Source organism: Salvelinus alpinus, chromosome 18, assembly GCF_045679555.1.
Source record: "Salvelinus alpinus chromosome 18, SLU_Salpinus.1, whole genome shotgun sequence".
Lineage (NCBI taxonomy): Eukaryota > Metazoa > Chordata > Actinopteri > Salmoniformes > Salmonidae > Salvelinus > Salvelinus alpinus.
This window is the reverse complement of record NC_092103.1, coordinates 47,931,622-47,944,786: the sequence shown is the minus strand read 5'-3', so window position 1 is coordinate 47,944,786 and position 13,165 is coordinate 47,931,622. Positions and strand designations below refer to the sequence as shown.

At 51.1% G+C, this 13,165-nt stretch overlaps 1 protein-coding gene across 1 annotated transcript in view; it reads left to right on the top strand.

The window, feature by feature from the left end:
- LOC139544425 (netrin receptor DCC-like) overlaps nt 1–13,165 on the top strand; it is a 653,665-nt gene that overhangs the window by 555,193 nt on the left and 85,307 nt on the right. The window contains exon 22 of the mRNA XM_071351497.1: nt 2,407–2,472. Coding sequence (XP_071207598.1) covers nt 2,407–2,472 — 66 coding nt within the window. The remainder of the gene's footprint in view (nt 1–2,406; nt 2,473–13,165) is intronic.

Sequence of the window (13,165 nt, the reverse complement as noted above, 5' to 3'; positions counted from 1 at the left end):
TTCTTTTGATTTTCCCGTGATGTCAAGCAAAGAGGCACTGAGTTTGAAGGTAGGCCTTGAAATACATCCACAGGTACACCTCCAATTGACTCAAATGATGTCAATTAGCCTATCAGAAGCTTCTAAAGCCATGACATCATTTTCTGGAATTTTCCAAGCTGTTTAAAGGCACAGTCAACTTAGTGTATGTAAACTTCTGACCCACTGGAATTGTGATACAGTGAATTATAAGTGAAATAATCTGTCTGGTAACAATTGTTGGAAAAATGACTTGTGTCATGCACAAAGTAGATGTCCTAATGTAACAGTATAACTTTAAACCGCCCCCTCGCCCCGACACGGGCACGAACCAGGGACCTTCTGCACACATCAACAACGGTCGCCCACGAAGCATCGTTACCCATCGCGCCACAAAGGCCGCGGCTCTTGCAGAGGAAGGGGAAACACTACTTCTAGGTTTCAGAGCAAGTGACGTAACTGATTGAAACGCTATTAGCGCGTACCCGCTAACTAGCTAGCCATTTCACATCCGTTACACTAACAGACTTGCCAAAACTATAGTTTGTTAACAAGAAATTTGTGGAGTGGTTGAAAAACAAGTTTTAATGACTCCAACCTAAGTGTATGTAAACGTCCGACTTCAACTGTATGTATTATATTGTAGTATTATAGTGTGTATAGTATAGTGGTCTGTGTGTGGGGGGGGGGGGGGGGGTTAGGGTTATGTTAACATATGTTACCCATGCCAATAAAGCCCCTTGAATTGATATTATCTCTCTCACTCTCTCTTTGTGTCTCTCTCCTTGTCTCTCTCCCTCTCTCTTTGTCTCTCTCTCCTTGTCTCTCTCCTGTCTCTCTATCTCTCTCACTCTCTCTTTGTGTCTCTCTCCTTGTCTCTCTCCTGTCTCTCTATCTCTCTCCCTCTCTCTTTGTGTCTCTCTCCTTGTCTCAATATCTCTCCCCCTCTCTCTTTGTGTCTCTCTCCTTGTCTCTCTCCCTCTCTCTTTGTGTCTCTCTCCTCGTCTCTCTCCTGTCTCTCTATCTCTCTCCCTCTCTCTGTTGTGTCTCTCTCCTGTCTCTCTCCCTCTCTCCGTCTCTCTTTGTGTCTCTCTCCTCGTCTCTCTCCTGTCTCTCTCTCTCTCCCTCTCTCTTTGTGTCTCTCTCCTGTCTCTATATCTCTCTCCCTCTCTCTTTGGGTCTCTCTCCTTGTCTCTCTCCCTCTCCCTCTCTATTTGTGTATCTCTCTCCTTGTCTCTCTCCTGTCTCTCTCTCTCCCTCTCTCTTTGTGTCTCTCTCCTGTCTCTCTCTCCCTCTCTCTTTGTGTGTCTCTCTCCTTATCTCTCTCCTGTCTCTCTCTCTCCCTCTCTCTTTGTGTGTCTCTCTCCTGTCTCTCTCTCTCCGTCTCTCTTTGTGTCTCTCTCCTCGTCTCTCTCCTGTCTCTATATCTCTCTCCCTCTCTCTGTGTGTATTTCTCACCTTGTCTCCTGTCTCATTGTCTCCTATTTCTCTCTGTTGTGGAGGTTGGGGAGAAGGCCAGGTCTGAATTCTCTCCTGCTCTCAAACACAATAGTTTCCAATTGCCTATTATTGGTTGGCACTTAGGAATGCATAATGAGATGTACAATACAGGCAATTCTACAGACACTCAGACCACTCCCACACTGTATTCTATCTCTAGATTGCCGTGTAATGTTGAGTCAAAGAAAATAATGTATTCTTAAAATAGGTAAAACTTAAATTTTTTCTTTCTAAATACTCAAGTTTGAACACAGAAATATAATAGCATTCTTCTTTGTTCTTCCTTCTCTCCCTTCCCCTGTTCGCTCTCTCTCTCTCTCTCTCTCTCTCTCTCTCTCTCTCTCTCTCTCTCTCTCTCTCTCTCTCTCTCTCCCTCCTCTCTCTCTCTCCCTTCCCCTGCTCTCTCTCTCTCCCTTCCCCTGCTCTCTCTCTCTCTCTCTCTCCCTCCTCTCTCTCTCTCCCTTCCCCTGCTCTCTCGCTCTGCTCTCTCTCTCTCCCTCCTCTCTCTCCCTTCCCCTGTTCTCTCTCTCCCTTCCCCTTCTCTCTCCCTTCCCCTGCTCTCTCTCCCTTCCCCTTCTCTCTCTCTCCCTGCTCTCTCTCCCTTCCCCTCCTCTCTCTCCCTTCCCCTTCTCTCTCTCTCCCGCATCTCTCTCTCTCTCTCCCTACTCTCTCCCTCCCGCATCTCTCTCTCTCTCTCTCTCTCTCTCTCTCTCTCTCTCTCTCTCTCTCTCTCTCTCCCTTCCCATTCTCTCTCTCCCTTCCCCTGCTCTCTCTCTCCCTACTCTCTCCCTCCCGCATCTCTCTCTCTCTCTCTCCCTACTCTCTCCCTCCCACATCTCTCTCTCTCTCTCTATCCCTGCTCAACCCCACTCTTTTTCTGTTGTACAGGTCGCCATGGAGATGGCGGCTACTGGCCTTCTGACAACAACCTGATTGATAGGAGCAGTTTGAACGGTAAGCACCCCTTATAACCCAAAATGCATTTCTGCCACTCAGCTTTAACTGTTCCCTATTGTAGAAGTGTTACCGCCCTCCCTCTCTCTGTTACCGCCCTCCCTCCCTCTGTTACCGCCCTCCCTCCCTCTGTTACCGCCCTCCTTCCCTCTGTTACCGCCCTCCCTCCCTCTGTTACCGCCCTCCCTCTCTCTGTTACCGCCCTCCCTCCCTCTGTTACCGCCCTCCCTCCCTCTGTTACCGCCCTCCCTCCCTCTGTTACCGCCCTCCCTCCCTCTGTTACCGCCCTCCCTCCCTCTGTTACCGCCCTCCCTCCCTCTGTTACCGCCCTCCCTCTCTCTGTTACCGCCCTCCCTCCCTCTGTTACCGCCCTCCCTCCCTCTGTTACCGCCCTCCCTCCCTCTGTTACCGCCCTCCCTCCCTCTGTTACCGCCCTCCCTCCCTCTGTTACCGCCCTCCCTCTCTCTGTTACCGCCCTCCCTCTCTCTGTTACCGCCCTCCCTCTCTCTGTTACCGCCCTCCCTCCCTCTGTTACCGCCCTCCCTCCTTCTGTTACCGCCCTCCCTCCCTCTGTTACCGCCCTCCCTCCCTCTGTTACCGCCCTCCCTCCCTCTGTTACCGCCCTCCCTCCCTCTGTTACCGCCCTCCTTCCCTCTGTTACCGCCCTCCCTCCCTCTGTTACCGCCCTCCCTCCCTCTGTTACCGCCCTCCCTCTCTCTGTTACCGCCCTCCCTCCCTCTGTTACCGCCCTCCCTCTCTCTGTTACTGCCCTCCCTCCCTCTGTTACCGCCCTCCCTCCCTCTGTTACCGCCCTCCCTCCCTCTGTTACCGCCCTCCCTCCCTCTGTTACCGCCCTCCCTCTCTCTGTTACCGCCCTCCCTCTCTCTGTTACCGCCCTCCCTCCCTCTGTTACCGCCCTCCCCCCCTCTGTTACCGCCCTCCCTCCCTCTGTTACCGCCCTCCCTCTCTCTGTTACCGCCCTCCCTCCCTCTGTTACCGCCCTCCCTCCCTCTGTTACCGCCCTCCCTCCCTCTGTTACCGCCCTCCCTCCCTCTGTTACCGCCCTCCCTCCCTCTGTTACCGCCCTCCCTCCCTCTGTTACCGCCCTCCCTCTCTCTGTTACCGCCCTCCCTCCCTCTGTTACCGCCCTCCCTTCTTCTGTTACCGCCCTCCCTCCCTCTGTTACCGCCCTCCCTCTCTCTGTTACCGCCCTCCCTCCCTCTGTTACCGCCCTCCCTCCCTCTGTTACCGCCCTCCCTCCCTCTGTTACCGCCCTCCCTCCCTCTGTTACCGCCCTCCCTCTCTCTGTTACCGCCCTCCCTCCCTCTGTTACCGCCCTCCCTCCCTCTGTTACCGCCCTCCCTCCCTCTGTTACCGCCCTCCCTCCCTCTGTTACCGCCCTCCCTCCCTCTGTTACCGCCCTCCCTCCCTCTGTTACCGCCCTCCCTCTCTCTGTTACCGCCCTCCCTCCCTCTGTTACCGCCCTCCCTTCTTCTGTTACCGCCCTCCCTCCCTCTGTTACCGCCCTCCCTCCCTCTGTTACCGCCCTCCCTCCCTCTGTTACCGCCCTCCCTCCCTCTGTTACCGCCCTCCCTCTCTCTGTTACCGCCCTCCCTCCCTCTGTTACCGCCCTCCCTCCCTCTGTTACCGCCCTCCCTTCTTCTGTTACCGCCCTCCCTCCCTCTGTTACCGCCCTCCCTCCCTCTGTTACCGCCCTCCCTCCCTCTGTTACCGCCCTCCCTCCCTCTGTTACCGCCCTCCCTCTCTCTGTTACCGCCCTCCCTCCCTCTGTTACCGCCCTCCCTCCCTCTGTTACCGCCCTCCCTCCTTCTGTTACCGCCCTCCCTCCTTCTGTTACCGCCCTCCCTCCCTCTGTTACCGCCCTCCCTCCCTCTGTTACCGCCCTCCCTCTCTCTGTTACCGCCCTCCCTCCCTCTGTTACCGCCCTCCCTCCCTCTGTTACCGCCCTCCCTCCCTCTGTTACCGCCCTCCCTCCCTCTGTTACCGCCCTCCCTCCCTCTGTTACCGCCCTCCCTCCCTCTGTTACCGCCCTCCCTCTCTCTGTTACCGCCCTCCCTCCCTCTGTTACCGCCCTCCCTTCTTCTGTTACCGCCCTCCCTCCCTCTGTTACCGCCCTCCCTCCCTCTGTTACCGCCCTCCCTCCCTCTGTTACCGCCCTCCCTCCCTCTGTTACCGCCCTCCCTCTCTCTGTTACCGCCCTCCCTCCCTCTGTTACCGCCCTCCCTCCCTCTGTTACCGCCCTCCCTTCTTCTGTTACCGCCCTCCCTCCCTCTGTTACCGCCCTCCCTCCCTCTGTTACCGCCCTCCCTCCCTCTGTTACCGCCCTCCCTCTCTCTGTTACCGCCCTCCCTCCCTCTGTTACCGCCCTCCCTCCCTCTGTTACCGCCCTCCCTCCTTCTGTTACCGCCCTCCCTCCTTCTGTTACCGCCCTCCCTCCCTCTGTTACCGCCCTCCCTCCCTCTGTTACCGCCCTCCCTCCCTCTGTTACCGCCCTCCCTCCCTCTGTTACCGCCCTCCCTCCTTCTGTTACCGCCCTCCCTCCCTCTGTTACCGCCCTCCCTCCCTCTGTTACCGCCCTCCCTCCCTCTGTTACCGCCCTCCCTCCCTCTGTTACCGCCCTCCCTCTCTCTGTTACCGCCCTCCCTCCCTCTGTTACCGCCCTCCCTCCCTCTGTTACCGCCCTCCCTTCTTCTGTTACCGCCCTCCCTCCCTCTGTTACCGCCCTCCCTCCCTCTGTTACCGCCCTCCCTCCCTCTGTTACCGCCCTCCCTCCCTCTGTTACCGCCCTCCCTCTCTCTGTTACCGCCCTCCCTCCCTCTGTTACCGCCCTCCCTCCCTCTGTTACCGCCCTCCCTCCTTCTGTTACCGCCCTCCCTCCTTCTGTTACCGCCCTCCCTCCCTCTGTTACCGCCCTCCCTCCCTCTGTTACCGCCCTCCCTCCCTCTGTTACCGCCCTCCCTCCCTCTGTTACCGCCCTCCCTCCCTCTGTTACCGCCCTCCCTCCCTCTGTTACCGCCCTCCTTCCCTCTGTTACCGCCCTCCCTCCCTCTGTTACCGCCCTCCCTCCCTCTGTTACCGCCCTCCCTCCCTCTGTTACCGCCCTCCTTCCCTCTGTTACCGCCCTCCCTCCCTCTGTTACCGCCCTCCCTCCCTCTGTTACCGCCCTCCCTCCCTCTGTTACCGCCCTCCTTCCCTCTGTTACCGCCCTCCCTCCCTCTGTTACCGCCCTCCCTCTCTCTGTTACCGCCCTCCTTCCCTCTGTTACCGCCCTCCCTCCCTCTGTTACCGCCCTCCCTCCCTCTGTTACCGCCCTCCCTCCCTCTGTTACCGCCCTCCCTCCCTCTGTTACCGCCCTCCCTCCCTCTGTTACCGCCCTCCCTCTGTTACCGCCCTCCCTCCCTCTGTTACCGCCCTGTGATGTGTTCAGAGTTAACTATACTATAATAGACCTGGGTTCAAATACCCCTCCCTCCCTCTGTTACCGCCCTGTGATGTGTTCAGAGTTAACTCTACTATACTAGACCTGGGTTCAAATACCCCTCCCTCCCTCTGTTACCGCCCTGTGATGTGTTCAGAGTTAACTATACTAGACCTGGGTTCAAATACTATTCCATATCTTTCAAATACGTTGATTATTGGTTTTAGCCGGTCAGGAGTGTCATCTGGGTTATTTTTTGGAGACTTTTGCATTTGGTTCTGTTGTGCCATGCACAAGGTCTGGGAAAACTAGTTGATTTCACCGATTTCACAGGAAACGGCTCCCTACTGTGAAATCACCTAGTCTCTCTGGTCCCAGACCTGGAAACGGCTCTGGGAACTATAGACTAGTTGACTAGATAGACAATGGCTCTGTACACATACCCCGGCACACAGACACACATACACAGACACACATACACAGGCACACATACAAACGGCAGGCTGTGGAGCTGTCTCTGTTGGGAAATCTGTCTGTTAATTAAGGAGTAGCATATCATTACAGCCTGTAGGTTTATGAGCAGGAGAAAAGAGGGAGGGAGGGGTAGACTAGAGAGAGAGGGAGGGAAGGAGGGGTAGACCAGAGAGAGAGAGGGAGGGAGGGGTAGACCAGAGAGAGAGGGAGGGAGGGGTAGACCACACAGAGAGAGGGAGGGAGGGGTAGACTAGAGAGGGAGGGAGGGAGGGAGAGGTAGACTAGAGAGAGAGGGGGAGGGAGGGGTAGACTAGAGAGAGAGGGAGGGAGGGGTAGACTAGAGAGGGAGGGAGGGAGGGAGAGGTAGACTAGAGAGGGAGAGGGAGGGAGGGGTAGACTAGAGAGGGAGGGAGGGAGAGGTAGACTAGAGAGGGAGAGGGAGGGGTAGACTAGAGAGAGAGGGAGGGAGGGGTAGACTAGAGAGGGAGGGAGGGAGGGGTAGACTAGAGAGGGAGAGGGAGGGAGGGGTAGACTAGAGAGGGAGGGAGGGAGAGGTAGACTAGAGAGGGAGAGGGAGGGAGGGGTAGACTAGAGAGGGAGGGAGGGAGGGGTAGACTAGAGAGAGAGGGAGGGAGAGGTAGACTAGAGAGGGAGGGAGGGAGGGAGGGATAGGTAGACTAGAGAGGGAGAGGGAGGGAGGGGTAGGCTAGAGAGAGAGGGAGGGAGGGGTAGACTAGAGAGGGAGGGAGGGAGGGGTAGACTAGAGAGGGAGGGAGGGAAGGAGCAGGAGGAATCCAGTCTGAGTAACACTAACCAGTCTAAGTAACACTAACCCTATCAAGTCTGAGTAACACTATCCAGGCTGAGTAACACTAACCCTATCTAGTCTGAGTAACACTTTCCAGTCTGAGTAACACTTTCCAGTCTGAGTAACACTTTCCAGTCTGAGTAACACTAACCAGTCTAAGTAACACTTTCCAGTCTGAGTAACACTATCCAGTCTGAGTAACACTTTCCAGTCTGAGTAACACTATCCAGTCTGAGTAACACTAACCCTATCAAGTCTGAGTAACCCTATCTAGTCTGAGTAACCCTCATCCTATCAAGTCTGAGTAACCCTATCTAGTCTGAGTAACCCTAACCCTATCCAGTCTGAGTAACACTATCCAGTCTGAGTAACACTATCCAGTCTGAGTAACACTTTCCAGTCTGAGTAACACTAACCAGTCTAAGTAACACTTTCCAGTCTGAGTAACACTATCCAGTCTGAGTAACACTTTCCAGTCTGAGTAACACTATCCAGTCTGAGTAACACTAACCCTATCAAGTCTGAGTAACCCTATCTAGTCTGAGTAACCCTCATCCTATCAAGTCTGAGTAACCCTATCTAGTCTGAGTAACCCTAACCCTTTCCAGTCTGAGTAACACTTTCCAGTCTGAGTAACACTAACCAGTCTAAGTAACACTAACCCTATCCAGTCTGAGTAACACTATCCAGTCTGAGTAACACTAACCAGTCTGAGTAACACTAACCCTATCCAGTCTGAGTAACCATATCCAGTCTGAGTAACACTATCCAGTCTGAGTAACACTAACCCTATCAAGTCTGAGTAACCCTATCTAGTCTGAGTAACCCTCATCCTATCCAGTCTGAGTAACCCTATCAAGTCTGAGTAACCCTATCTAGTCTGAGTAACACTTTCCAGTCTGAGTAACACTTTCCAGTCTGAGTAACACTAACCAGTCTAAGTAACACTAACCCTATCCAGTCTGAGTAACACTATCCAGTCTGAGTAACACTAACCAGTCTGAGTAACACTAACCCTATCCAGTCTGAGTAACCCTATCCAGTCTGAGTAACACTTTCCAGTCTGAGTAACACTATCCAGTCTGAGTAACACTATCCAGGCTGAGTAACCATATCCAGTCTGAGTAACACTAACACTATCCAGTCTGAGTAACACTTTCCAGTCTGAGTAACACTATCCAGTCTGAGTAACACTATCCAGGCTGAGTAACCATATCCAGTCTGAGTAACACTAACACTATCCAGTCTGAGTAACACTATCCAGTCTGAGTAACACTAACCCTATCCAGTCTGAGTAACACTATCCAGTCTGAGTAACCATATCCAGTCTGAGTAACACTAACCATATCCAGTCTGAGTAACACTATCCAGTCTGAGTAACACTAACCAGTCTGAGTAACCCTATCCAGTCTGAGTAACACTATCCAGTCTGAGTAACACTAACCCAATCCAGTCTGATTAACACTAAACCTATCCAGTCTGAGTAACACTAACCATATCCAGTCTGAGTAACACTAACCATATCCAGTCTGAGTAACACTATCCAGTCTGAGTAACACTAACCCTATCCAGTCTGAGTAACACTAACCCTATCCAGTCTGAGTAACACTAACACTATCCAGTCTGAGTAACACTATCCAGTCTGAGTAACACTAACCCTATCCAGTCTGAGTAACACTAACATTTACCTTACCAATCTGAGTAACACTATCTAGTCTGTGTAACCCGATCCAGTCTGAATAACCCTATCCAGTCTGAGTAACACTATCCAGTCTGAGTAACACTATCCAGTCTGAGTAACACTATCTAGTCCGAGTAACACTATCTAGTCCGAGTAACACTATCCAGTCTGAGTAACACTAACCCTATCCAGTCTGAGTAACACTATCCAGTCTGAGTAACACTATCCAGTCTGAGTAACACTATCCAGTCTGAGTAACACTATCCTGTCTGAGTAACACTATCTAGTCCGAGTAACACTAACCCTATCCAGTCTGAGTAACACTATCTAGTCCGAGTAACACTAACCCTATCCAGTCTGAGTAACACTATCCAGTCTGAGTAACACTAACGCTATCCAGTCTGAGTAACACTATCCAGTCTAAGTAACACACATACTATCCAGTCTGAGTAACCCTATCCAGTCTGAGTAACCCTAACCCGATCCAGTCTGAGTAACCCTATCCAGTCTGAGTAACCCTATCCAGTCTGAGTAACCCTATCCAGTCTGAGTAATGTATATGATAACCCCACCCATGTCGGGGCTTCCCCCCAAATTCACTACAAGCTGCACACACACACATGCACACGCATACACGCACACACACACGTGCACACACACACACACACACACACACCCGCTGTAATCTGTAATCATACTTGAGAGTGTTGGCAGAACGTCGCCGGGGATCGGCGGGACTCGCTGGTATGACAGCGTGCTCACTGACCCACTGCAATGCCTGCTGGGATGAATTAGGAGGTAACCGGTGGCTTCTGTCTGTCCTTCTGATTAGTAGCAGATGGTTGAGCCTGTTGCCTTCCAGCATGATAGAGGTCAGAGTTCACTGATGAAGCACAGACCCTCCATGTATTGTACCTGGTTCTCAATGGACAGGAGCAGTGTGAAACAGAGCTTGTGTCCCTAATGGCACCCTATTCCCTATGCAGTGCACTACTTTGGACCATCCAGTTGGCGCACGTATTTGTCCATACTGCCTGGGCTCTGGTTAAAAGTAGTGCACTACATAGGGAATAGTGTGCAACTGTGCCCTAGGTGTGCAGTAATTATACTAGCTGGATGTCCAGACTTGTGACCCTGAGCAGGGGACGAGTCATTTATCCTGTCCCAGAGACGGGACTGCTCAGGTGTTGTGGGACTGAGACTAATCTCATTTGTCTGCCTGTGTTCTTTAGTTCTACTTAACGTTCTTAGAATATTTCTAGATGTTCCGGAATGTGTTCATGTTCCGGAATGTGTTCATGTTCCTAGATGTTCCGGAATGTGTTGATGTTCCGGAATGTGTTCATGTTCCTAGATGTTCTGGATTGTGTTGATGTTCCGGAATGTGTTCATGTTCCTAGATGTTCCGGAATGTGTTCATGTTCCTAGATGTTCCGGAATGTGTTCATGTTCCTAGATGTTCCGGAATGTGTTCATGTTCCTAGATGTTCCGGAATGTGTTCATGTTCCTAGATGTTCCGGATTGTGTTGATGTTCCGGAATGTGTTCATGTCCCTAGATGTTCCGGAATGTGTTCATGTTCCTAGACGTTCCGGAATGTGTTAATGTTCTACTATTGTTAGCCTACCTAGTTACTTATTCAACAGTCCAATACATCTGCCCCACTCCCAGAAGGTTCCAGTTTGTCCTGTCTATTTCTATCCTAACCCAGTCTGAAAGATCTCATGTGTGCTATCTGTGTTTCTCTTCGCCCGGGAACGTTGGGATGCCATCTTGAAAACCATCTGAAAACCATCTTAATGAATAGGAGATAATTCGTTTGAAATGACTCTAATATAGCAGATGAGCATCGAGGCGGAACCGGACTGGAATTGGAGTCTAGCGTCAGCGTCATTACCCAATAACCGTGTCCCAAAATATATATTCCTTTTGACTAGGGCTCTGGTCTAAAGTAGTGCACTATATAGGGAATAGGTCCCTGGTCTATAGTAGTGCACTATATAGGGAATAGGGTGCTGGTCTAAAGTAGTGCACTATATAGGGAATAGGGTGCTGGTCTAAAGTAGTGCACTATATAGGGAATAGGGTGCTGGTCTAAAGTAGTGCACTACATAGGGAATAGGGTGCCATTTGGGACATGTATAGTGTGTAACCAGGACGATGGGTCTGAGACACTCTCACACATTACCTGATGTTTCTGCTGGAATAGCTATTGTTGAGACGACTAGACCGGATAATTATTGAAGAATTGAACTTTTTATAATTTTTTAAAAAGATGACTGGTTGAATTCCAATGTGAAACATGTCACCTTGTTAAACCTAGAGAACAGACCAATATGGTTTCTTCTAAGGCTGCTCCTCCAGTCCAGGCCAGAGTTTAGAGCTCTGCTATTCCACCTGAGGGTTAGGGCCGAGTAGAGCCTATAACTAGGGCAATGGGCTCAGGTATCACTGAATTGAATACTAACATCTTGATACTGGGTCATTTGCTCGTGCTCTGCTGCGTGAGAAAATGGCCCAGTTTTAGAGTGATGAAAGTTGCTCACTGCTCACTGCTCACTGCTCACTGCTCACTGCTCACTGCTCACTGCTCACTGCTCACTGCTCACTGCTCACTGCTCTCTCACGTCATGTCATTGAGGAGAGCAGCACAAGCCTAGCCGTTGCTATGGATACTGACCGACTCAGAGCCACCATGAGCAGAGTGCATGCAGAGTGAGCTGCGTTGCAGAGAGCGAGTGATAGACAGAGAGGAATAGCTAATGGATTTACTAACGGAGGAAGTTATTTCTGGTTTTGGGTTTCGGGCTGGACCTTAAATTTAGCAGAAGCAATCGGGCCTGGGCAGGGTAGGGCCTGAACGTCGCGGGCCTGGGCAGGGTAGGGCCTGAACGTCGCGGGCCTGGGCAGGGTAGGGCCTGAACATCGTGGGCCTGGGTAGGGAAGGGCCTGAATGTTGTGGGTAAGGACAGGGTAGGGACTGAATGTTGTGGGTAAGGGCAGGTAGGGCCTGAACGTTGTGGGTAAGGACAGGGTAGGGCCTGAATGTTGTGGGTTAGGGCAGGTAGGGCCTGAACGTTGTGGGTAAGGACAGGGTAGGGCCTGAACGTTGTGGGTAAGGACAGGGTAGGGCCTGAACGTTGTGGGTAAGGGCAGGGTAGGGCCTGAATGTTGTGGGTAAGGACAGGGTAGGGCCTGAATGTTGTGGGTTAGGGCAGGTAGGGCCTGAACGTTGTGGGTAAGGACAGGGTAGGGCCTGAACGTTGTGGGTAAGGACAGGGTAGGGCCTGAACGTTGTGGGTAAGGACAGGTTAGGGCCTGAACGTTGTGGGTAAGGACAGGGTAGGGCCTGAACGTTGTGGGTAAGGACAGGGCTCTAGTAGAGTACTAGCATACTGATAGTCAATCCTTCATCAAAACAACTCACGTTAATATCAGCAGCTGTGTTATTGTAAATATAAGCTATAGTACTCTAGGAATCAAATAAATATATTTGCGATTAATGTTGGTTTTTGCCAGCAACACAAGTGTGTCAATGTAAATGCTGTCTTTATGTAATGTAATTGGTTTTCACAAGACTTTGTGAAGAAAAATGTGTTCAAAGCTTTACCCGTGTTAGGCTTTGTTATCCTGGTGGGCTGACAGCAGTTCTATCTTGTAATGCTTCTGTGATGTTGTTTTCCTTGTGGGTTAACCTAGCTACACCGTTGACAGACACTAACACAAAAAAAAGAAGCTTTTCATTTACTGTTGTTGTTCAAAGGCTACTGAGGTTAGTCTGCTTTCAAGTTGTTTTATCTGCGTTTGACAGGTCATTTGATCTTCAGGAAGTTCGCTTGTGAGGTGTTGTAGACCGTGGAGTCGTACAACATGTTGATTCTGATATTACCAAGGGAATTAGTTTACAATAGAACCTGTAGAATATTCCAGAACACACATACATATATATATATATGTATATACACAGTACCAGTCAAAAGTTTTGACACACCTACTCATTCCAGGGTTATTCTTTCTTTGTACTATTTTCTACATTGTAGAATAATAGTGAAGACATCAAAACTATGAAATAACACATATGGAATTATGTATTAACCAAAAAAGTGTTAAACAAATCAAAATATATTTTCTATTTTAGATTCTTCAAAGTAGCCACCCTTTACCTTGATGTCAGCTTTGCACGCTCTTGGCATTCTCTCAACCAGCTTCATGAGGTAGTCACCTGGAATGTATTTCAATTAAACAGGTGTGCCTTGTTAAAAGTTAATTTGTGGAATTTATTTCCTTCTTA